The 25,387-nt window shown below is 40.5% G+C and overlaps 1 protein-coding gene across 6 annotated transcripts in view; it reads left to right on the plus strand.

The window, feature by feature from the left end:
* The window catches only part of PTPRQ (protein tyrosine phosphatase, receptor type Q), a 245,877-nt gene that overhangs the window by 67,406 nt on the left and 153,084 nt on the right, over window positions 1–25,387 (plus strand). For all 6 annotated transcript variants that reach the window (XM_019514795.1, XM_019514789.1, XM_019514790.1 and 3 more), the window contains exons 21-26: window positions 2,371–2,440; window positions 6,125–6,324; window positions 8,458–8,707; window positions 12,644–12,772; window positions 13,830–13,976; window positions 23,396–23,568. In XM_019514795.1, the coding sequence (XP_019370340.1) occupies window positions 2,371–2,440; window positions 6,125–6,324; window positions 8,458–8,707; window positions 12,644–12,772; window positions 13,830–13,976; window positions 23,396–23,568 (969 nt within the window). The remainder of the gene's footprint in view (window positions 1–2,370; window positions 2,441–6,124; window positions 6,325–8,457; window positions 8,708–12,643; window positions 12,773–13,829; window positions 13,977–23,395; window positions 23,569–25,387) is intronic.

Genomic DNA, 25,387 nt, shown 5'->3' on the forward strand with positions numbered 1-25,387 from the left:
TTCAGTATGCTCTCTACACTACTGTCATTGCCTTAGTTGGCTATTCTAGTTTCTTTTGTAATTCCCTACAATCCTGTTTAGTTTTGTAAATCTATAGAATTAGTTTGTGTCCTAAATGTGTTCTTCTTTCTCATTAACATTGTTGGCTTCCTGGCCAAGTGCCCTAATCACTGAACTCCTAAAGCTAAAACACAGGAGGGTCTTCCTTTTCCTCCTGTAGTGTAAACAGACATGACTACAGCTACAGTTTTAAGACTTGTGTGTACAGCTACTGTGCATACATGGCTGAGTACCTGCCTGGCCAGTGCTTTGCCTCCCTGCTAAGCATGCTCAGTATATATGCATATTCTTCTGTGTGAATACTGAGGGTAATAGAACCACAAACTATGCCAAAAGGGCCGCTTATGCAACTGGTAAAGTGTCATGTAGGTTCATTAAGTGAAACAGAATTCTGGTGTAGTAACTGAGGATATTTAACCACTGTCAAATCTGAGCCTTTGGCATCAAATTTGTTGTGCGGAAGGGCTGGTGGCTCTCCCCAGTAGTAATAGCTGGCACAGGCAGACTGAGCACTCTTCATTTTTAGCTGCCAGCAAGTTGGTCTGTCAGCTTAGGGATTTTCATACTTGTTACAAATTAAATTGCCATTGGGAGTCAGGGCAATGGGCTGTTTAATTGCCCCACTTATCAGCATGGAGGTGGCTGCTGGGATATAAGCAGCAGCCGCTGGAATACTCAACAAGATAGGACCTCTTCTTTGGCTGCTGAGTCCTTACTCTTGGTCTGGCTTCCTGTTTCCCCTTTTGGTTCCTGCTGTGCTTTCCTGATGCCATGTTTCCCAGTTCTGTGCCTAGGTCCGAGCTCTGAATTCCCTATTTAGTCTCCTGTTGTGTTGTCCCTGGTCTGTTGGCTCCGAGTACCCAGGTTCCTGGCTTCCAGTTCCCAGTTTCTGGCTGCTAGTTTTTGGTTGTATCTAGCTCTAGTCCTTGACCCATGATTCTAGTTCCTGGTTTGCTACTTTTGGTCTCCTGACCCTGCCTGCTCCTGACTCCTGGGCTTGTATCTTCCTAGTATTCAGGCCTTACCACCCATGTTGTGGTCACATGCACGACACAAACAGTGAGTCCATACATTGTTGCAGTTGCTCAGAAACCCTTATACTTCTAAAGAGAAAATGGGCATTGGCAAGTAAACGGGCTTTTCCTAAAGTGAATCTGTATTGTTTGAGAAATATTATATTTAATGTTTTTGTCCTTTAAAAGTTAAATGTAAATGAGACCATTTAAGCTGAAAAACAGGTATTCATTTGTATAAATACTGCATTTCCTCAGTTCCAAGATGAGTTCCCCCTACCCACCCTGTTCATCATGGGAAAACAATGCCTCACCTTAGAACTGAGTATCAGACCACTGGGAGCTGAGGAACAGCTGTTCAGAGACCCTGGCTAGGCCATGAACAACATCAGCAGCATGCAGAGTCCTGCTTCCAGAGTTTGCTTGCTGCCTGGCACCCATCCCTTCATCTCCCTCATTGGCAGGAAGCCAGGCAGGGAAGGCAGAATCTCTGCATTACTGCTACAGTTTCCAGCTAGCCACACTCCCTGCACACTGGCTCCCCACAGCATTTGGCAGCAGTGGTTCAGCTCTCAGTTATTACAGGCATGAGGGAGATCCAAAGCCTCTCCTGCCCACACTGCAGGAAGCAGCTTTGGCAGGACATGGATTCCTTCTTCCAGCCTGCTCTCAGCCAGTGAAGAAGGCAGGGGAAGTGGGGAGGGGAGCTGGTCAGGAAAGGAGGAACCTGTGTGCTGCTGAGCTGGGCTCCCTTCACAGCTGCTTCCTGCAACGTAGGGCTGGAGTGACTCTAGGGCTCCCCGTGCTCCCAGAGCAGTGGAGAAAGCAGCAGTGGAGCAGGCAGGCAGTAGAAGTAAGTTATAGGAGGCAGGTGGTTGCGGGGGGGAGGGAGGGGGCAGACACCAGAGGCAAAGGAGAAGGGGTCAGGCTTCCTGCTCCCCATACCACCTGTTGCCTGCTCCCTGCCCTTGCTTTCCCCCCAGCCTGGCCCCTCATCTCTGCTTTCTGTACAGTTTGCTTCCCTGCTGCTGCTTTCCTGCCACAACAGTGGGTGGGAGTTACAAATTTAAGATGACCCTCCAATTATTAAATTCTAGACGTGGACTATTATAACAAATTTATACCTTTCTGTGTCTAGAATCAAATTATTGGGGGTCATCTTGAATTCAAAGTCATCTTGGATTCAGGTAAATAGGGGCATAATTCAACAAATATAGATTTCACTGTGCATTTGTCTGATGTATTTGTCGTGTACATCTTCTAAAATCTCTAATGTAACTATTTTGATGTGTTGTAGGTTGCTGCTGAGAACAGTGCTGGTGTTGGAGTATTCAGTGATCCTTTCCTCTTTCAAACAGCAGAAAGTGGTAACTTTACTAAAGTTTTGTCTTACCTAATTTGAGTAAAGAACCCTTGGCTGCTGGTCTTCATGTGAGGCTGGAAAAATTTCTAGTGCATTTCACAGTAAAACTGGATTCCTTCACTGTACCTATAGAGGGTTGATACGTTGAATTGTAGCAGCAGGATATAAAGCATCCATATACCGGAAAGCTCTACCTCACTCTGTTCTTAGACTTGTTCTGCAGGAGCTCCGCAAATGTCAGCATGCAGACAGATTGGGAGAGCAAAGGCAAGAATAGTGAATTGCCTGTTAAATAGATAAACACTTTATGTTGCATTTGCCTATTAAGTAGCTAAACAATTTATGCTGGGCATGGCTACCGAAACTGTGCAGTGTCAGGTTATCTGCATAACAATTTTGTGCCCAACTTAGCTTCTTCGGTTGGTGCTGGGCATGGGCAGATCTATGTTTTTCTAAAGGCGGTGAGGCACACTGCTGTTCAGAGCATGGCAGGATGTGGGGCCACAGTGTGGCTGGAGTTCTGGGGCAGCCAGGGACACCAGGGAGTTGAGCAGGGGGGCAGGAGCACTAAGGGGGCACCTGCTCACTGATGCTGATGACCTGGGTATGGCAGGAGGCTGAGAGCTGCTAGTTCCCCACTCCAGCCAGGGGCCATGGGGAGTAGCTGTGTGGGATGTCATGCTTGGCCTGGGACAGTGTGGCAGTAGGCAGCTTCCTTCCTACTCTCTCCTCGCCCTCCCTCAGATGTCCCTGGCTGGCTGAGAGCAGGCAATGGGGGAAGGAACCTATGCTTCTGCTGCTGTTCCCAGCTGAGCCGAGCACCTGCACAGCTGCTTCCTGTACCCCATGCCTGGGATGGTGTGAGAGCAGCTCTGGGGCTCCCACTGTGCCATTGTTAGCCAGGGACAGTGGTGGCAGTGAGACATGGGTTACTCCTTTCTGTCTCTGCTCCCAGGCAGTGGGAATCTGGGTGGGAGACAAGCAGGGAGCAGGTACAAGAAGAAGAAACCCACCCACTTTCACTGCTGTTCCCAACAGAGTCCAGCACCCTGTGATTTGCTTCCTGCAGCCCATGGCTGGAGCAGCTCTAGGGCTTGCCTGGCACTTGGGGAGTCCCCTTGGAGTGGTAGTGAGGCATCATAGCATGCTGTACCCCACAGCTCCAAGAAATATATGTATAGTTCTCACTGTGTTCTTGCTCTCCATTTTGATACCTAAAGGTCATTCATAACGCATGTCTCAAATGAGAATCTGATTCAAAGCATGCAAAAGGATTGCAAAGCTGGTATTACATAATATTGTGGTATAAAATACATCATTATTATTAATTTACATGATGGGATGCTGATCCCACAGGTTAACCCCATGCAAAGTTCTATACAATATTGAGGGCTTATGTGCGATTCTGTGTAGGTTCAATGCAATGAGAGATGAGTGAGTACAATCAGTTCCCATTGAAGTCTATTAAAGATGTATTCAGCACTTTGTCATTCCAGACTGCCAGTGAGCTTTATGTGACTGTAATTTAAACTTTTGCAAAAGTTTGATCACATGAAATAGGACATGAATAAAAACAGTGAACTTTTACCATAGAGAGGTGGTTCTCACTGGTAGTAATAGCTGGTATCAAGTATAGTAGCTGTATATGCGGAAATGCACAGTCAATATTTTAAGTCTTAAGCAAGATAAAATCGCACCGTTTGCCAGCATTACTGCTTTCATCAACATTTTTGCATAATCGTATTTATGTATGATTTATTTAAAATAGAAAGTATTATTACTATAAGCTATAATTTCAGTTAACATTTTAACTGTAATGAGATTTTTTTTATCATGTAACTGATACGGTATTTGTAGTTAGAGCTTTCTTTCTGAAAATTAAAAAAACCCCCAAATCATGATCAAATAAAAGTGGATAATGCACTTATTTTTAAAGTTAAAACATCAAAATTCATCTTAGATACAAAATGTTTGCATAATTAAAGACTTAATATTGCTAGTTCTCGATTAGTTGATATCCATCAGCATGAGAGCTGTTGTCTGGAAAAGACAAACAAGGAAGACTGGAAAGAAGAACTGTGATTAGTGCTTTGTTGAACTGGAGCTTTAAAGCAGGAGGCTTGGAGGATCTTTTCCTCTTTAGTTATGCAAGATTTTCTAAATGTTGAACCTGCATATGTTTATCATATTTTAATCTACTTATCATTCACAGTATAACATTAGTTCTAGATAATGTAATCTGGTTATGATGCATAGGTCCAAAGGTTCAGATAATCACCTGAACTTCTGGATGTTTCTCTGTTTAAACTAATACTTGATTTTCTGAGTCCTTGCTCCACACTCCAGATAAGATTACGCTGCATTCCATTTCTTTGTAGTGTGATTTAAACACATTCACTGACTATTCAATGAACAACTAAAAATGGTACAGAACAGTATTTCATAGTCACACAATAGCCTTCCATGGGAAATGATAACTCAAATACTATAGCTATGGTATACTTGGAAGTTTTAAATGAAAAGTGTCTAAGTTACCAAAAGGTGAGGTTTTCAAATATTCATTTTATTTTATTCTTCTCTAAAGTGACCGGTCCAATTTGCTAGCTTTTTGTGCCTATATTAATCTATATTACATTTTGATTTAAAAGTAACTTTCTAAGGTCAAATCAAAATTTTAAAAATGATTTCAGTTTTACAGCTCTAATTTCTCATTCTGTCACAACATGAATTTAAAAGCCAGACCAAACCGGAGTCACAGTTCATTCACTTGAAGCCAGCTTGCTAGATCTTAATTGCAAAAGCAAGTGCTACATTTGTTTTCATAAGAAGGCAGTGATGTTGAAATGTGAATTTTAAGGGCCATTATTAATATGAAATCCAAGCAGTTACAAATTGTGTTTTCAGTTCCTACATCAAGCCATGAGCCCTCCTGCCAATTTTATTGGCTTTACATTCACCCTTTCCTATTTTCCTCTCCTATGCTCTGGAAATGATCGATCAATGTACATGTGCATGTAAAACAGAACACAAAGTGATGCCAGAAATGCAATATCTGAAAAAATGAACAAACATGTATATTTTTTAATTCCTTTGAATTACAGGAAATTTAAGTGCTACTTTAAACATAGTAGGTGGAAGTCCTTTCAGACAATAATATGATTTTTTTTTTTTTAATAGAGCCAAATGCTTTATTTCTGTCAGCCTGATTTTTACTGTATTCTCATTTTAGCTAGACTGAGAGCTAACGGATTGCTTATCAACCAGTTGGAGGTGTTAATGAAAGCTTGGTTCCTGTGACATGCTCACGCTGTGTTTACCCAAGTATTTGAAAATTAGATATAGTGACATTCCAGAATGCATTCAACTCAAAGAAACGTACAGAGGGAGGAAAAAAATAGTTTGCTAAATAATAGATACTGTCCTTTGTGTAAGAGAATAAATATAAATTGTTTCTAGAGTTGGAGTGCAAAACAACTTTTAAAGTTTAAGAGATTCCTCAGATATCTTAGTCCTGAATAATAGTGTTAGCTAGATAACATTTTAAAACTGATATTAGGAAGAAGAATAAAAAAATTTTCTTTACTTTTTAAGCACAATTGAGATTAGAAAAGATTTGATTCTGAAATACATACTTGCTACGAAGAAATGTATGCCTTATTGGTTTTGTTTGTTTTGTTTTGTTTCCAAGCTCCAGGTAAAGTAGTGAATCTCACAGTTGAGGCCTTAAATTATTCAGCTGTAAATCTGATCTGGTTTCTGCCTCGGCAACCAAATGGAAAGATAACTAGTTTCAAGATTAGTGTGAAACATGCAAGAAGTGGAATTGTAGTGAAAGATGTCTCTGTTAAAGTAGAGGACCTTCTGTCTGGGAGGTTACCAGAATGTAATGTAAGTGTTAAAAACCTTTTCATTAGAAATTAGATTAGAACCACAAAATGTTGTTCTGGATTTGAATTTTGAATGGTCCCAAAATTTGAGGATTTCTGGACCTGGAATTTGATTCAGGACTAAAATAAATCTCTCCTTTGCTCATATAATACCTTTGCATAAAAGAGAACTTAAAGCCATGTGCAAAACATAAGCCTAATACTTGATACATTTGGGTAAAGACAGACCTTTATGTATGAGCTAGAGCAGGTTAGCAATATTTTCAACTGAATACTTTTCTAGTGGAAAATGCAGTTTAATTGAAATTTAAACATCTCATGGGAAGTATTAATATAAACAATGTTTTGGTATAAAATGTTTAATTTTTTTCTTCATTTACATAATGGTAGCACATTTCATTTTGATAAGGTACACACATCATTTAATTGAGTTTCAACTTTAATACTGTATTTATTGTAATATTGTATTACAATGCAACATAACTCATGGGTTATGTATATTATACTTATTTATAATACTTCAGAAATATTGAAATTAAATGTATTACCTTATTAAAATGAAATGATTTCACATTATTGAAACTAGATATTTCACTGTTTCCAAATTTTCAGAATTTTATATATTCTGTGAAATATTTCCATGTATTTTACTTTTCTTTCCAATTCGGAGCAAACACAAATTTCTAAATGTCGAACTCTCCTGCAGGGTGCAGCTGGAATTTTTCCATGACTGGAGCTAGTATCCATCTCTGATGAGAAGTTCCATTTTTAATTGCACCACTTTGTAGAGACTTGAGTTTCAGATTTTACCTGAAAAATAGATATCCTTAGGCTTAGTTATTTCAGTACAAACTGCAAAGGCATAGTGCCACCTGCTGAATCACTAACATAATTTATTGTAATCAGTATGATTAAGCTGATTAGTGCTTTCTCAGACTTAAAACATAGTAAAAGCATACACTTTTAAATTAGTTACTGGGAAACTCATTGAGTCAAGTAGCTGAATCCTGGAAAGAAACTCTAGGAATATTTAATGAACATTAGATGTTTCATTTTGTTAATCTGTATTCATGAGTTTGTATTGTAAAAGAGGAGACCTAATAAGATGGAAACTGCCTAGCTTACACTGGGTGAGTTACTACCAGTGTCAAATCGGGAAAGATGCTAACAACCTGAATTTACTGACGCGCAGAAAGGAAAACTTATATTCAAATGTCTTTTTATAATGTTTGTGTCCACCCACATTTGCCGTTACATGTCTGATACTGCACATTTTAAATTTAATATATTTTATCATGTTTTTTAGTTTACTTTTTTGATGTTGTGAAAATCATATTATCTGGCAGATTTCTCTATTTACCAAGATTTTTGCATGGAATTCTTTTCCTGAGAGCATGCCCAAGGCTTCCATCTTTTCTTGTTTGTTTGGGTTTTTCTTGTTCTTAGGCTTTTATACAATGGTCAGTCAAAGTAATGCCTTTTACTTTTATTGTCAGACAATATTACTGAAAATGTTGCACAGACTCTGCACTTCATTTCTGAATACAATTATTTTTCAACAAAGTCTCCTTTTCCACCAATAGCCTTTTTACACAGCTGAACAAGGGCACATCTCCTGACATTGTAAAAGTCCTTGTCCTTGTTGTGCAGCCACTGTTGCGCAGCCACCATCACTTTACTGTCATCCCAAAAAAGTTGCCATCATAGTGCATCCTTCATCCTGTAGGCAGCACCATCCATCCACTCAATTATATTGCCATTGTGGTCCTCAAGTTGGTGTGTGTACTAGCACTGTCATACAGAAGCAGCACCTGCAGCACGTCTCTGTTGGGCTCTTGGGATGGGACTTGAGACAGACTAATGAGTTTATTACTCTTACCTTAGGCAAGAAGTTAATAAGATCACCTTCCATGTTCATGGCTCACTTAAGAGATGTTATTTTCAAACTGACCCTTGCAGATTATTTTTATCCTGCTAGGAATTGAAACTCTCATCTTTATCCAATATCTATATAATGATATGTAATATGAATGTAATAGAAAGACCTTATAGGTAGCTCTAAATCCAGGCTGATTAAAACAAAATGTTTAAGTTAAAGATTTAGCTTTTCATGGTTCTTATTTTGTCTTCATAGGATAACAGTGAATCATTTTTGTGGAGTACCACCACACCTTCAACAACTTTTGGAAAATCTACAGTTCCTTCACAGACTACGCTTACACCAGTTACAATAGCACCTAGTAAAATGAGCTCTGTCTGGAATGAACCAATTAGCTTTGTTGTGACTAATCTTAGACCATACACCACTTACCTTTTTGAAGTCTCTGCAGTTACCACTGAAGCAGGTTATATTGACAGTGCAATTGTCCGAACACCAGAATCAGGTAGGTGTTTCTTTTGGACTAAAATCTTTGAAGTGCAGAGGAAAATCAAGATGTAAAAATCTCAGATTATTTTGAAATAAAAATTGTACTGAATAGGATCCTTCAGGGTGTGATTCTCTTTAAAACTAGAACTAAGAGCATATTTCAACATATACTTTTTTCTTCATTATATACTTCTCAGTATGCTCAATCAGTTTTAGCAGGTGGGATCTACTGAATAGATTGGGATGTGTGTGTGCACATAAACAGGTGAGGAACCTATTCCAGCAAAGAATCCAGGTTCGCTTGTATAATATTATATTTTAGATATAATTCAAGTTCTCCTTTATAATACGATTCAGTCCAATACAAGAGAACCTGGATTATTTTGTGGGATAAGTTCTTTGGCTACCGATGGCCAAGAGGATTTGTGAACTGCCTAGGAGTCATATATAGCCACAACAGATAGTTGCATGCGACTGCTGAGATTCCCTGGCTGTGCTGTGACTTTTATTTCAAAGAGTGACACTTCTCTAATGAGCTATGTGAGACCACTTATGAGCTCCAGCTGAGTAGACCAAGCTGTAGGATCTTAATTTTGTGAGAACTTGTGGATAATGCAAAGCACAAAAAAAAGAAGCACAGTTCATGATATGACGCTAGGAGCACATGGGAATAGGAAAGGGTGGCAAAGATTGCAGAGTTGATATTTCAAAGAGTGGGTACTAAGCATCCCAGGTGAAGTGCTCTACCCTCCACTGCTTGAGTGTTGGGGACAATTTGTTCTGCTTTTATAAAACAGAGCCTGCATGATGTTGAGTGCTGGGATTTCAGTGAGATTTCTCAACAGCTTTTAGAAAGCACTTAGCATGTTCCAGATGAGGCCCAAAGCTCAGAACCTAGCTTTTACAGACCTGAAGAAGGATGCTTTGTACCTGAAAGCTTGTATAACTTGTCTCTCAACTATATCATTAGTCCAATAAAAGATGCCACCAAAAAGTCCTTGCTTCTTGTATATTTCCTGGACCATTAAAACTACAACACTCTAAACCTATTACACCATAGTTGGAAGAGGTGTTAGTAGAGCTTTTGGGCACAGAGTACCCTCAGCTGGCATCTGCTGGAGGGGGTGGGAAGCAGCCTGTCCCTCCACTCCCCACTTGAGCGGTTTAAGGTTCCCCCCCACCCCACACCATCTCAGTGTACTGGCCCTGGGCTGGGGCCTACTCATGCCCTCCCTCCCCCTGCTGTCCTCTTGAGCGGGGAGTAGGGGGGGAATCTTGGGAAGGGCTGCTCCCCCCAGGCAGACCCTGGCTGTGATCTCATGTGGGCCAGGGAGGGGATATAAATCCCCTTCCCACCCTCTACTTCAGCCTGTAGGCCTGGCCACACTCTACTCTCCACTCAAGTGGAGAGTGGGGAGAAAAGCCTGGGAGGGGTTGCCTCCCCATGGCGAGGTAGACCCCAGCTGGGGTTCCCCCCGCACCACCTCAGTGTGCTGGCCTGGGCCAGGGCCTGGCCATTCCCCCCCTCACCTGCCTGTTCTCCGCTCAAGCAGGGAGTGGGGGAAAAGCCTGGGAGGGGATGCTTTCACCCCCCCACAGGCAGACGCCATCTGGGGTTCAGAGATGGGTCCCATCCCCCACCCCATCCTCTTCTAAGCCAACTGAAGAAGTGATAGTGCTCTGGCTAGGGAGCAGAGGCGCAGGGCCAATCCTGCTTTGCTGGAGCAGACAGCACAGCCCAGGGTTGCAAAGCTTCCTGGGATGCTGGGGGACTGTGAGTTAACTTGAAGCAGGAGGTGGTCTGGCATAGAAGTTCCATAAACTGCTTTGACTTAAGTCAGTTCAGTCTGATACTACATCCAACCAGGTTTCTCTTAAACCAGTTCTGGTCATTTTGGAAGCAGAGCACGGAGGCTGCTCCAATGTGCTTGAATTCCAGTGTCAGAGCAGACTCAATTAATTGAGTCTGCTGGAGCATGGCAATTGCCAGTGTCTCAGTAATTAAAGCCCCCATGAGAACCAAGTCCTGAGATTTGGAAGCTTCTGCCAGTTGTTTAAAGAAGGCCTTTATCTGCTGCTGCTTCCTTCTAGCTTGGTAGCCTGTAACAAATGGCCACGATGACATCTGCCACTACTGCTTCCCCCTCTGACCTTTATCCAGATGCTTTCAGCAGGTCTATCTTATACTTAGTACTGCATCTCAGAAAAAGTATACTTCACCTTGATGTATAGGGCAACACTTCCGACGTTTTTCCCCTGCCTGTCTTTCCTGAACAAGCTATACCCATCCATGATTATGTTCGAGTCATGTAAGCTACCCCATCATGTTTCCATAATCCTAGTTACACAAACATTTTGTGATTGTACTAAGATATCCAGTTCTTCCTCTTTGTTTCCCCATTCTTTTTGCATTAGTATATAAACATTTCAGGTATCTGATTGTCCTATTTCCTCCCTATGAACATTGCTAAGGCTTCTGCTACTGCTTCCACTTACTAATTTTTTATCCAGATAAAACAATGACTTTTCTTTAAATCTACTACGTAAATGAAAGTAGTCACTTAAAGGAGGAGGGAGCTGTAAACCTGTGGGAGCAAAGAGAAGTTATTGGAAGTAACTACAAAATGAGCACTGGGCAGTTGAAAGAGAGAACTTAATTATGTAAAAGAATAAAGTAATTCAAAAGGGAAGAAGGTTGTTATAACTGGAGGACTATGGAAAGATCTGGTTAAACTATAATGAGCCATAAAACCATTTCTGTGTTTAGCCTATGGTTTTTAGGGTCTGGTAAAACCAAAACTGAGTTTTGGTTCCCGGCCCATTTTCCAAATGTATTTTGTAGGTTTCCCTAGAGTACAGAGACTGTGAATTCAGAAATGGACTGGTTGTTCAGTGTAAAAGGTTCTTCCGTTGTTGATTGCAGGTTTTTGTTCTTTATCATTTTTGGAAAGTTGATTCTGAAGCATAATCGTTGCTTAGTTTCTCTTACAGTTTAAGTGAGGTCATTTGCTGCATTGGATGATACATAAGTCTACCACTAAATGTGATATATTGGATCCATAGGTTGCACTACAGGGTGTGTTGATTGTGGTGATGGTAGAGATGTATTGACAGATATTGCACTTGCTGTTTAGGCAGGTTCATTCCACTTGCTGTCTGTTGGTCAGTGGGAAGTTTCCTTCTGATAGTGAGTGGGTGAGGTTTGGGAATTGTTTGAAAGCTGGGAGAGAAGTATTCCTAACACCTTCCCATTCCTGGATTGTCTAACATCTCTCCCAACTATACAGTTGGTCCAATAAAAGATATTTCTGGAAGTACTTTGCTACTCAAAATCTATTAGGAAACTATGCTTTAGAAAATCTAGTAATGCCATGTCTTTAATTCCCATTAGAAGGAAAGGGTTTCTTTTTCATGTGCTAAGACCTTTTCTGGATTGGGTTTTTATACAATTGAGGTCATCAATTGCTAAGAGACCTGCTCTATAAAATAAAGATTTTACATACCCTTCATGAAACATCTACCTGTCTATGCTTTCATGTTGTTCCCACCTCAGTAGTATTTGAGCACCATCCATGTATAAATTAATAGCAATAATGAGGTCCCTAGTACTTATCTTCCAGGTTTTTTTGCATATTGCTATCTCTTTTGCTGGTTAATTTACCATCTCCCCCCCTCCCCCCCCGCTTTTTTTTAATAAAAGGAAGTGGAATTGAAAATAATATTAATACAAGATACATTTTTTCAATGTACATGTTTTTAATTCTCTCTGATCTGGCTTGACTATTTTTATATAAGATAAATTATATGATGATAATAGGAAACCCTAATCCAAATCATATGTGACTCTGTGTGTGCGCGCGCGCGTGTGTGTGTGTGTGTATATGTATATGTATATATATATGTGTGTGTATATGTATATGTGTATATATATATGTTTTCAATATTGTTCTAGTTCCAGAAGATGCACCACAGAATTTTGCTAAAGGCAATGTTACAGCAAAATCCTTTTCAGTGTCTTGGGACCCACCAACCATAGTAACAGGAAAATTTAGCTACAGAGTTGAGCTATATGGACCTTCTGGTGAGTCTGAATCAATGTTATGTTTCCTTTCTTATTGCTGTAATAGTTTTATTACAATAACTAAATTACTTTCATTCTCAAAATAGATATTCAGGAGTGAAATTTTTCTGTTTCAAAATTAGCTTGATAGTACAGTAAAACCTCATTATAACAAATCTCTATGAGACTGGGAGACAAATTAATTAAAATATGGTGTTTGCCATAATAGGGTTAATAAATTTGCTGCCTCAGAATAATGACGTTTTTAGTTCTTGCTCCTGGAATTGTTAAAGCTTGGAGCTTGTTATAATGGAGGTTGTTCAAATAATATTGGATGATTGTGTTTCTCTGTTAGTTTTTCAGTGAAAAGGACATTTTTATACACAGAGGACCATTGCTGCTGGAGATACCTGAAACAGACACACACACAGGCTTATCTCTTCCACTTTTTTAGAGAGCCAGTATGTTAAGTTATCATTTAAATCAAGGAGAACAAAGGGATACATTTTCAAGTGGAAACTTTTATTGCATTGAATTCTTCTATTCCAAAAATCAGAAGTTTATTTGGGTCCAGTTAATAGCCATATAACCTATGTTTAGGGTTGGTCCCCTTGGATTTAACTCACCTCTGACTCCTCTTGCATTGTCCCATTCAAGGCAGTGAGGGTACACATAATGGGTACCTCTATATTGTGTATATTTAAGGTTTCTCTTTCTTTCTCTGATCTAATAGCTCCACCAGCCATCTCCCACTCATATGCATCTCTGGGAGATTGGCTCTTTGAGTCTCTTATCAACACTGGACAGAAAGTGCAATATTAGAAAAGAAATTAACAAGAAGTACACTCTCTGTGATTCAGAAATGTAATGTGTATTGCAAATAGTATTTAAGTATTTTATCAAAGGTATGCAATATCACTTACTATGGGACCCATCACTAATGAAATCTTAATGTAAATGAACATTTTTATCATTGTTTGATTTTTGTTTCATTGTGAGAAAAAATAACTACATTCAATACACAAATGAAATACTGTTTTAATATTTATACTGAAATTTCTTTTCCTTTTCAATTTAGGTTGTATTGTGGATAACAGCACTAAAGAGCTCAAGTTTATATTTAATAACCTAATACCATTTACAACATATGATGTGTATGTTGGTGCTGAGACAAGTGCTGGTGTGGGGCCTAAGGCTAATCTTACAATTTTCACTCCGGCTGGAGGTAGGTGGGGTTATAGAAATAAAGTTAGTAAAAGTTATTTTCTTGCTACATGTGATGATTAGTTTCAGTTCTCTCTTCAGAGCCATTTCTGAAATCTGTATATGAAAAACAGGTGCATTTCTAGTTCACTTCCTCCTGAGTCTCGGCATGTTAGGAACTCCCCACCCCCCACTAAAAAAACAGAATATACAGGAAAATACTGTATAGATATCTTCCCCTTCTACTTTTTCAGGCATACACAACAATTAAAACACTCTATACTCAAATTTATCTTCATTTGGAAGCTTTCAAAGATTGTTTAACTAATACATTTTTTGGCTGAAGGAAAGCAGTTACTTCAGAGTAAGGCAATTCAGTTAAAGGAACAACTCAGTTATTTGGCCATTAGATGGCAGCATGTAATGGGATAAACAAACATTTCTGGAATGAGATGAAAAGTTTGGTTAATTTAAAATTGTTAATTGTTTCATTTAAAATATCTCAGGTTTGATGAATTTTTAATAAGTTCAAAACTGGCTCCATGTCAGGTATTTGTAGTAGTAGTTATTTACAGCTTTTACTAAAACAGTACAATAAAATGGACAATAAAATGTTATATGATATAATAATAATAATAATAACTATATATAGTTTAGATTTTTTTCTGAAAGCATACAATAAGATTATACTTTCTACCAGTTTAAGCAACATTCAAACGGAAGACAGATGTGAAGGGTACTTTGCTGCCATTTGGGGGCCAGGAAGGACAGTCAGCAGAGCTAAAAAAATGGATAAAATGAAGCAATATATAGTAGTAAAGTGAAACAGGGAATTTCTATTTGATTTAAGCCTTTATTCATTGTGCAAGTAGTGCAGATATGCCTGGGGAGTATAAGACAAGCTGTAAGTTGTTAGCAGCCAAACTGTTTTTTGGTCTTTAGCCCAGTATTTAAAGTTGTCCACTAATGGAGAGATCAATTTTCCTCTTATTTCTTCAAAAAATAAACATAATCACAAATTGTAATTTAAGCTATATAACTTATTCTTCCCTCAAGAATATATCCTCTCTGAATATAGGGTCCAATATCACCTTCCTATGATGACTTCAGATCTCATTAGAGTGAATTGCAGTCTAATCTTCTTTGGCAATCCCTCGCAGTCGAGGGTGATTGTCTTCCATGATTGTCCTGTGTATGGGTACAAATATGGGCTGATGAGCCTGATGCAGGATTGGCAGATTTGGTTACAACTTGGGTATGTGTTTCTCTGTGTGGTGGGTGGCTCTGGATTCGTCATTTAGTCCATGACACGCTATTTCTGTTGTTTCTGTTTTTCATCTCCTCTGTTGTCATAAGGTTTCAGAGTACTGACATCCTTGCAGAAGACTCTTCATTCATTTGAGGTGGTCCTGGGTGATAGTGTCCCACGCATTGATGATGATGTTACATTTTTTTTAAGTTGGTCTTGAGGACATCCTTGAAGTACTTTCTCTGCCCTCTTCTTGAACATATGCCTTGACTGAGCAGGGAGAATAAAACTTGCTTCGGAAGTCTGAAGTCAGACCATCCAGATGATGTGGCCAGCCAGTGAAGTTGATGTTGGATGATCTTTGCCTCGATGTTTATGGTGTTTGCTTGCAAGAGGACGCTAATATTGGTGCATCTGTCTTCCCACAGAATTCGAAGGATCATCCACAGACAGCGTTGATGGTACTTCTCCATTGACTTGAGGTGTCTTCTGTACATTGTCCACATCTCAGCTCCGTACAATAAGGTGGGGATTACAACTTCTTGATAAACCATGAGCTTGTTTTTGGATCTGATGTCACCATCTTTGAACATCCATTTCCTCATGCAGCCAAAGGTTGCACGTGCACATTTGAAGCACTGCTGGATTTCTTCATCAATGTCAGCCTTCTGTGAGAGATGGCTTCCGAGGTACGGGAATACTCAGCGTTCTTCAGACTCGCACCATGAATCTGGATTACTGAAGCTGGGGACTGCTTATTAAGAGCTTGTTGATGAAGGACCTTAGTCTTCTGAATGTTAGGAGTCGGTCCCATTTTCCTGCATGCCTCAGTAAAAACATCGACAATTGCCTGGAAGTCTGTTTCCAAGTGAGCACAAACTGCAGTATCATCAGTGTACTGGAGTTCAGTGATTGAGATCAGGGTGGTCTTGGTTTTGGCTTGGAGTCAGCTGAGATTAAACAGCTTACCATCCATTTGGTAATTTAACTCCACTGGAAGCCTGATGGGGGTCAGATGTAGCATTGTGGTAAGGAATATCAAGAAGAATTTTGGAGCAATGATGCAGCCTTGCTCAACTCCCATCTTAACCTCAAAGGGATCTGTGATAGATCTGGTGTTGAGAACAACTATTTGCATACCATCATGGAACATTCAAAGAATGGTGATAAATTTTGGTGGGCATCTGTACTTCAGAAGGATCCTCCACAGTGCTTCTTAGTTGATGGAGTTGAAGGGTTTTGTGAGGTCAAAGAAGGCCATGTAGACAGGTTTATGTTGTTCCCAGCATTTTTCCTGCAGCTGGCAAGCTGACATTAGATGTGCATCTTGATGCCCTAAACCCACGCTGAGATTCTGGGAAGAACTCTTCAGCAAGTGGAAGAAGAGAGCTCAGGAGGGTTCTTGCAATGGTCTTTCCTGTGGTGGACAGAAAGGTGACCCCTCTATTACTTTTAGTCGGCCTTGTCTCCTTTCCTGAAGATTGTCACCATCATGATGTCCCTGAAGTCATCTGGGATTTCCTCATTATTCCAAGTCCTTAAAATGAGGGCAGGACCTGGGATATGAGCTCCTCTCCCCTCTGCTTGAAGATTTCAGCAGGGATTCCATCAGCTTCAGATGCATTGTCATTCTTCATCTGCTTTGATGGCTTCCCTCACCTTGTCAAGGGTTGGAGGAATTCCACAATAGTCTCTGACTGGGTATTGCAGGATGGAGTTGAGAGCACTCTCAGCAACAGAGTCTTGACTGAGAAGAGTTTCAAAGTACTCCTTCCAATGAGCATTGATGGCTCTCCTTTCCTTGATCAAGTCTCCTCCATCCTTAGATCTGAAGGGGGTTGGTCCCTGAGTAGTCAGACCATAGATGGCTGTGGTGGCACTGAAAAAATGCACATATTGTGCATGTCAGTGAGATGTTGAATCTCCTTAACCTTGTCTTCTCACCATCTGTTCTTCATATTGCAGGTGCTCCTTTGAACCTCTGCCTTGGTTTGTTGGTTATTTGATTTCTTTTGCTTGGAGTTGATGTCATTCACTAAACACAAAAGGCCTTGTGCTTGCAGTTGATCAACTCTTGACTCTCCCGGTCAGTCTCATGAAACCAGTCTTTGATGTTTCCTGGTACAGAATCTAAGTGTCTCTTCATAGGCATTGATGACAGTGAAGCTGAAGGCACCCCACGTGCTGTCAACATTTTCCCATTGTTGTTGATTGGAATTTGCCAGTTTTTTGTTGAGCACTGGTGGAAGAGGTCTTGCTTAATCGGGTCCTTGAGTCCTTCATTGCTGATCTTCCGTCAGCATTACTTCTGCTGCAGCCATTGCTTGGGAGGCAGTCTGAGTGACATAACCAAACAGATGAGTCAGTGAGCATCCAGCAGTTATCAGCTCCTAGCATAGCTTGGGTAATGCAGACATCTTTGAGATCCCAGGCATGACCAATGACTTAATCAGTCAGGTACCAATGCTTAGATCATGTGTGCTGCCACGATGTCATGTGCTTGTTTTTCTAGCAGAACCAGGGTGTTGATGATGGAGAGTTTGTTCCGCATATTTGGTTAGGAGGAAGATGCTGCTGAACTTGACCTTTCCTACTCCTTCCTTGCTGGTGTTTCTGTTCCAGAAGTTTGAGTCCCTTTTTGATTCTGGCTTTAAAATGCCTAGGAAGTTTAGTCTTTCTCCTTCCAGAATATCAGAAAGGATTTGGTCAAGGCTGGCTTAGATTTCCTCCTTGGTTTCATTGGCGGCATCAAGAGTCAGGGCATACTCACTGATGACAATGGCATATTTGCTGTCCATCAGTTGTCATGTAGGTGCTCATTAATTCTAATAGGGAACTAATTGAGTTGGTTTATTATTTCGTTCTTGATGGCAAAACCAACTCTGTGAAGCTGGTATTCTTTTTCCTGTTCACCCTTCCAGATGAAGGTGTAGCCACCTTCATGTTCTTTGAGTTGCCCATCTGCTGCTCTCTGGGTCTTGCTCAGTACATCTGTGTCAATGTTGTTGCCTGAATTCTCAAGTCACAATTGTGGTGCAGCGCTCTAAGCGTTCACTGTTAGGATTGTCCATGAGGGTCCTGATGCTCCAGGTTCTGAAATTGGTTGTATGCCTTTGTTGATTTCAACCACAGTAAAGGTGATCCCACTAGGCATGGTTATCCATTCAGGAAGAAGGCAGAGAGGCTATGTTTAGGGCACCTTTTCTAGCCCCCTCCCCATGTGTGGTAAGCAGAGTGGATCCTGAAGTTACAGCTGCTAAATCACACTCCTGCCTTGTCCAAGTGCTAGATGACTTTCTTGTAACTGTCACCTTCATGCCAATTCATGACTAGGAGCTTCCAGACCTCACAGTCCTGCTCCCATCATCGCTAGCTAGTTGCCAAAGAGCCTAAAAAATGTGCTGGAAAATCCGGTTTCATGGAAGCTGCCTGTGTGTGATTTCTTTTATCATGGAGAAGCTTCTGCACATCAGCTTCCACACGGTTCTTGACAGAATGGGACCTTAATCCAATGGCAAGGAGGCCAAGACAATTGGAGATCTTGTATCACTACAACCTTTGTCCACTTTTGCAGCTGTTGAGATTCTACCATCTTCCTCTCTCTGTTCTGCTGCTGAGGACTTGTAGACCTATGACTAGGGGCTGGGCAGGCTTATTCTAGTGGTGACACCTTCGCACAGCGCTATCAAGGGATACATGGATGTATGTCAGTTTTCAGGAGGGGAAAGCATTGTATCTGCTGTCTCCACCATATCCTGGTGGTGCTGCCACTGCTTGGTCAGTGATTGAGAGTTACTCTTTATTTTGCAACTAACTTTCTCTGGAGGTCATTCCTCTATCAACTCCCTGTGGACATGTTGGGTAGCAGTACAGTTCTGCTGCCAGTCTAGTAATTGCCTCTTGCTTGTAGTTTTATACTGCAGATAGGAGGGTTTCAAGGCCAAAAGAGTGCCTTTTCAATGTAAAATCATTGAAATGTAAGAAAATCTCACTGCCTGCATATCTGTTTCCCTGCTAGCGTCTTTAATTCTTACATTTATGGGCAGTTATACTCATACGTTTTTGTCCTAATACACCAGAGATCTGCCACTTCGATTAATTGAGTCTGCTCCACACGCAAGCTGATGTGCACCAGGCTGTGCTGCGTGCAGTTGTATAAGCGGCAAAATGCATGTCAGCAGGCAGAAAATGGCAGTGGTGCGTTTTTGAACTAAAGTACCTTCAATGTGTTTTGGTTCAAAAGCATGGCACTACCATTTTCTCAGCGCTGATGCACATTTTGCCACTTACACAACTACAAGCATTGCAGCTCTTTGAAGCATTTCAAAGCTCCCGGCTTGTATGTGTAAAAATGCCCTATGTCTTGTTTTAAACATAGGGGAAATACTGGGTCTTTGACTGTCAGAACATTTCTCAGGCCATCTGCATGGATGAGAATATAAACATATTGTTTAATCATCTAAACACGTGCTTATTTGGTAAAAGAGGGGTTTTTAAAATCAAGTTCTCATTTTTATACAGTAATTTAGAGTTCTTAATTGAGCTGGACTGGTCACATTAAACAGTCCTGTTTTAGAGTGCGCAAGTGCCCACTTCTGCCCCACCTCCCATCCATCGTAGAATTTGGTAGAGATACAAGCCAGCTTAAAAAAGTAATTAAAGACAGGTATTTATTCAATGTATATGCCACATTTCCCAAAAAGGCTCAAGGTGATTTACAATGAAAGAAACAGAACTATAAAAACAAAGTAAAATATTAAAATAAGAATGAACAAACTCTCCCTCTCCCTGATTCCAGAGAAAAAAAGCCAAATTCAGCAGCAAACCACCCACTCCCCAAAGCTCCTACTCCTCTCCCTCTGACCAAGGAGAATATCAACCCCCTGTTTCACTCAAACTGGCTTCCCAGCCCACCTTTAGTAAAAACAATTCCCTCCCAGCTGTATTCAGTAACATTCCTACCTACTCCCACTCCCCTGCCTTGCATGCAGGAGATCCCGCTTTCCCCCCTTATTGTCCTTTCCAAGCTAATCTCCCCCTCTCCAAGGCCAGATACAGGCATTGAATATAAACTGGTATAAGTGACCAAAAACCAGTTTATACCCATAACAAATCAGTGTCCCAGCTGCCTGCAGAGGGTTTGGGATTGAGAGTATAGTCGGGGGTAGAAAGGTAAGAAAGGTTTATTGACTTAACAAAAACACAACTACGCGTAGTAACAAGATAAACAATGACAGATGAGACGAGTTCGCGTCGCCAACTTATCGGCAGTCCCCTCTGATGCCTGATGTACAACAAGTTTCTCTTTCCACAAAGTTCAGCAGAGTCAAGCGTCCCTGATCAGTGCTGTCTGAGAGGTCTGGGGAAGGACCCTGGAATTCAGTCCTTGGACTCCTCGAGATCCACGGGCCCAATGATCCAGACCAACAGCTAACTAATCCTTTTCACAGAGCTGTATCTTCCTTTAGAATGATTTCTGGATATTCCTGCCAATTTATAGCTTCTGAATGGTACTGATAACGTACAGCCACTCAGATTCTTTTTACTTCAACTGTCCTTAGACTGACCAATAGCAGTACAAGCCTTGCATTCTTTTGATGATGTTAATTTTAACTATGCCACAGGGTCTTACTACTTTAAGGCTTTGCTAAATTTACTAGGCCTTTATACAAGGCCTTACTACATCTTAAACTTTAATTAGGCTCTTAGCAACAACATATAGCTTAGTATCTAAACAAATACAGAAAAACACTTGGTCTAATCTTCATAGAGCCTTCAGCAAGCACCTTTATCACACAGACATAATTTTCAGCTGTTACAATCAGAAGTTCAGGGCACATAGTCTGGTTTTAAAATGGTGAAACCCAATCTAACGTAGACCTGGACTGATGAGGTATCAGACTTCATTGGCTTAGGTTAGACCAGTCCATCAAACTTCTGTACCAGATCCCCTATTCATGTTAGGTCATCCCCACTAGCCCCAGTCACAGGGAGATATGTTAGTGCTTAGTTGCCTGTGGCAGAGTGCCTTTGGTGCCTACTACTTTAAGGGCTGGGAGCAGCCGGCAAGTGCAGGGCAGCCCTGATGAGGCAGCCATTTTAAGGCTAGGGCCACATGACAGAGGCAGCAGTCTGCTGCAGGCAGCCAGAAAGACAACAGCTGGCTGAGCAGCTGCTCAGGAATACTCTGGAGGTAAGAGCAGGAGCTATGGAGATAGTAGGAGGCTCCTGGTCCTGGGTAAGTTCAAAAACTGCACCCTGCTGGGGAAGAGCAGTCTGGCAGGGCTCTCCATGGCGGGACAGTCTCCCAGAAATTCCAGAACAGTTACCTCCCCTGAGAAAGATGCCTGATAACCCCAGCCCCCACTGTCTGTTGGGTTATTTAGAGAGCAGACAGGGGAAGGGCAGGCATGTCCCTGGAGCCCCATGGGCTGAGTGCCTGTAGCCTGCAGAGAGGAGGGCTCAGGACAAACCAAAATGCAAGAAGACCCTGGTGGCCCAGGTAAAGGGGCAGAGAGAGAAGCCCAAGGGAGGGGGCAGAGACTGACCCAGAGTAGGAACAGGCAGGGAGTCCAGACATTGTTATCAGAGACCTGGGACAGAAGAGGTGTATGGCCTGTGTTTGGAGGGGTCCAAGAAGGCAGACCTATTTGAGTTGGAGTGGGCTAGTTACTCAGAGACCTGACCAGAGGGACCCCCAGCTGGGGCCAGGGCCAGAAGGGTCAAAAGGACCACGGTGCCCCCCGCAAAGGACACCCAGAGCCAGGGTTCCTGGGGTTCTGATTGGCCTAGAGCCAGGGCCAGGGCCTGTGTGGCTAAAGGTCCCAGAGAGGGGGGCTACTAATGAGGGGGAGAAGGGTTCAGAGAGCTTGACAATCCAGAATGAGGGTGGAGTAACTGCCTGATTAGGATGGACCCCAACTAGATCCCGACTTGAATGTTATGGAGCCCAGTGTGGGGCCAGAGCCATTAAGAACTTATGATGCCACTGCGAGGCATGGGACATGGTAAGGGAAGGTCAGAGCTATGAGTATAGTGCCCCCTGGCATCGGGGCAGTAAAATGGGCAGCCTCCCACTTATACCAAGTTATTACATCAAGTTGTGGCAGGCGAGCCAGGGCAGTTTGCTCTAGACAGGTGGGCAGGCCGATGTGAGACCCAGCCCTGGTGTGTCCCCCTGTCACATTGCTCCAGACTGTCACAGACCCAAGGCAGTGCAAATACAGGCAGGCAGGGGCAGGGAATCTCAGACCAGGCAGTGGAGACAGGGGTGGTCCGTAGAAAGAAGGATCAGGCCCCTCAGAGTGCGGCATCATCAGCAGCTGAGGGGCCCAATCCTTCCTTCTATGGAGCATCCAGGCCACTCCTGACTGGCTACTAGGCACATGTCCTCAACCCCCTGCTGTCACCACGGACCCTGCCCCATGCCCACCCTACACTTCCTGGAGAGCCCAAGAGAAGGTCACCATGGCAAGCCTAGCCAGTGGTGGCTGGGGCTGTGGGGAGCCACTACTGCTGCTCAGTAGAACTGGCATTTTTGTTAATGTAAAAAGAATGTCAATTTCACTGAGCACATGCCAGGTTCGTGGAACATATTCCATTCTTCAGGAACTAAAATAGTCTTTAAAATAAAATACATTTCATGGAAGTTTGAAAATTTTTGGTTTAAAACAAAATAAAATTTCATGCAAACTGAAAATGCCGGGGTTTTGTCGAGCTCTCGCCTTATTCTGTCTCTGATCTATATATTTTTTTTATTTGTCAGGTTTCTTTTACATTGTTGCTTCTGGAAAAATAATAAAAAAATAATACTTTTTTTCAAATTTTTACACTCTGCACCAGATTTTAAAGTGGTATAAATCAGTATAGTTCCCATAACTTTAATGGAGCTACACTGATTTACACTAGTTCATTGCCTGGCCATGTGTGTACAGTCATATCACAGAACTCAGTATCCTATAGCTAGCTGCATGTTTTTAAAATGTGATTAAGTCAGTATTAGAAAAAAAAATATCTGAAGTAACTTGGTGATCGCTTTGGAACAACTCAGTTTCAAATCTGATTAAAATCTTACTTGGTCTTGCTTAGTAGGCTGAGAAAGTTAATAATAACATTTAGAAAATGACTGGCAGTCTTTAAATAAATTCACCATTGGAGATGGCATTTAATATAAGCTTTTTCTTTTGTTTTAGTTCCAAGTGCTGTATCTGATTTACAACTAGTAGAGGTAGAAGCCACACTCATAAAAATTGTTTGGAAAAAACCACAGCAACCAAATGGAATTATTACTCAATATAGAGTTACAGTCATAGTTCAGAATACAGGAGAGCATCTAGAAAATACAATTCTCACAGGAAAAATTAAGGTACTTTATTTTTTGTTTTGTTGTTTTTACTTGCATTATTTTATTCTTGTGAATGCCCTCATCTTTTTAATTGTGAAATTAGTTTCCGCTGATTAATTGTCATTACTTTTGCATTGATTTTTTTCCTTCATTTCTATGGTTAATTGAAGTTTAAGCATGTTTTCACCCTTTCTAGATTCAGCTGATGTAAAATGTTTTTACAATGCAGCTCCATACACACATCACTAATGTGGTTTGGCTTTACAGATGAGCAAATATTTTGTAAAGGATAGGATTGCCCATTTGGACATTTATATAATTTTGCTTTTATTACTAGTAATATTGTAAAGAATCCTTCATGTAAATTTAGGCAAGCGTATTCATATTTTTTTTCTTCAGACCCAAAGAAGAGTGCTTAGCACTTGAAAGCTTGTCTTTCTAAATTTATTACAACTATGCAATTTGTTCAGTAAAGGATATTGCCCACACAACTTCTTGCTTTGCAAATATTCATATTAGCCATTTTCTCAACTTCAGATAAATCTGGCCTAGATTCTGTCATCTATAATCTAGGTTTAATGACATGGTTGTAAACAAAAACTTACATTTTTATATATCATCATAGTTTTTTTTTTAATTATTTTTAATAGGATTCTTAAATTGGTATTTTAATTGCTGACTCCAGATGTATTAGTTACAAGTTATTTTTAGGAATAGTGATTGTCATGAAAGAGTATAGTTTTGAAAATGAATATTTAATCTGAACCTGAATAAATTATTATATATTTCAATTATTATATATTTTACAGTAATATCTTTTGAGGCTGCTGCTAAGAATAAGATTATTGTTAGGCTTTGTACAAATCTGTAATATGCATTCATGCTCTTAAGAATTTACAGAAATACATTTTTATTAACTCCTTTTTACCGATAGGAAACAGAGGCATAGAAATATAAAATGGGGGTGATCAAAATTAACTGAACTTAGGTTTTTTTGATGAAATTTTTCCTCAAATTTTTCATTTTTCTATTAAGAGAATGAAAAAAATATTAGAGTTTCACAATTTTTTGAGGAGGGGTCAACATGCAATAGGAACTAGTATGAATTGGTTTATTATTATTATTATTATTATTATTGTTGGAAAAACCTATATAATTTAAAAAGAAAATCATGAACTTGTTTGCTGGCTTTTCAACCAGCTCCGTTATTACATGATTTGTGAAAGGTTGCATGGGAAGTCTGTGGATTATATTGCTCCACTGAAGAAAATGAAGTAATGTTTCAGGGTTAAGCCTTTCATGAAAATAATACAATTAGTAAACTATTGATGAATGTTAAATAGTTTTAAAATCTTGACTCGCTTTCAGAACAATAGAAGTTAATTTTCCATAGGACAGTATTTTCAGTGAAGTTAATTTGCATTCATAATAATTTAGCAAATAAGAAAATAAAAGGTTATCTTATTAACATATTGAACTGTTTATTAAATGCTATACTGCAGATGTACTTTAGTCAAAGGAAGCAAAAAGATCTGAATATGAGAAGACCAATGAAAAGTCCATTGACTTCTCAGTTGGGGTTTGGAGCATCCAAAGTGAATATAGGATTAGACAGTATTAGACAGTATACCATATTTCTAGATGGGTTGTTACATATCCTAGACTTGAAAAAATGATCACAGCAGATTTTGACGGAAACATTCAACTCTTTTTTTTGTTCTTGGTGCTCCATTTATGGTCAATAGGACCAGCGACAGACATTACACATAAACCAGTTTAAGTGATCGGAAACTGGTTTAAACCTGTAACAGGACAGACATGCAGTGTACATAAACCAGTT

The sequence above is a fragment of the Gavialis gangeticus genome, unplaced genomic scaffold (genome assembly GCF_001723915.1).
Source record: "Gavialis gangeticus isolate Ggan-Ray unplaced genomic scaffold, GavGan_comp1, whole genome shotgun sequence".
NCBI lineage: Eukaryota > Metazoa > Chordata > Crocodylia > Gavialidae > Gavialis > Gavialis gangeticus.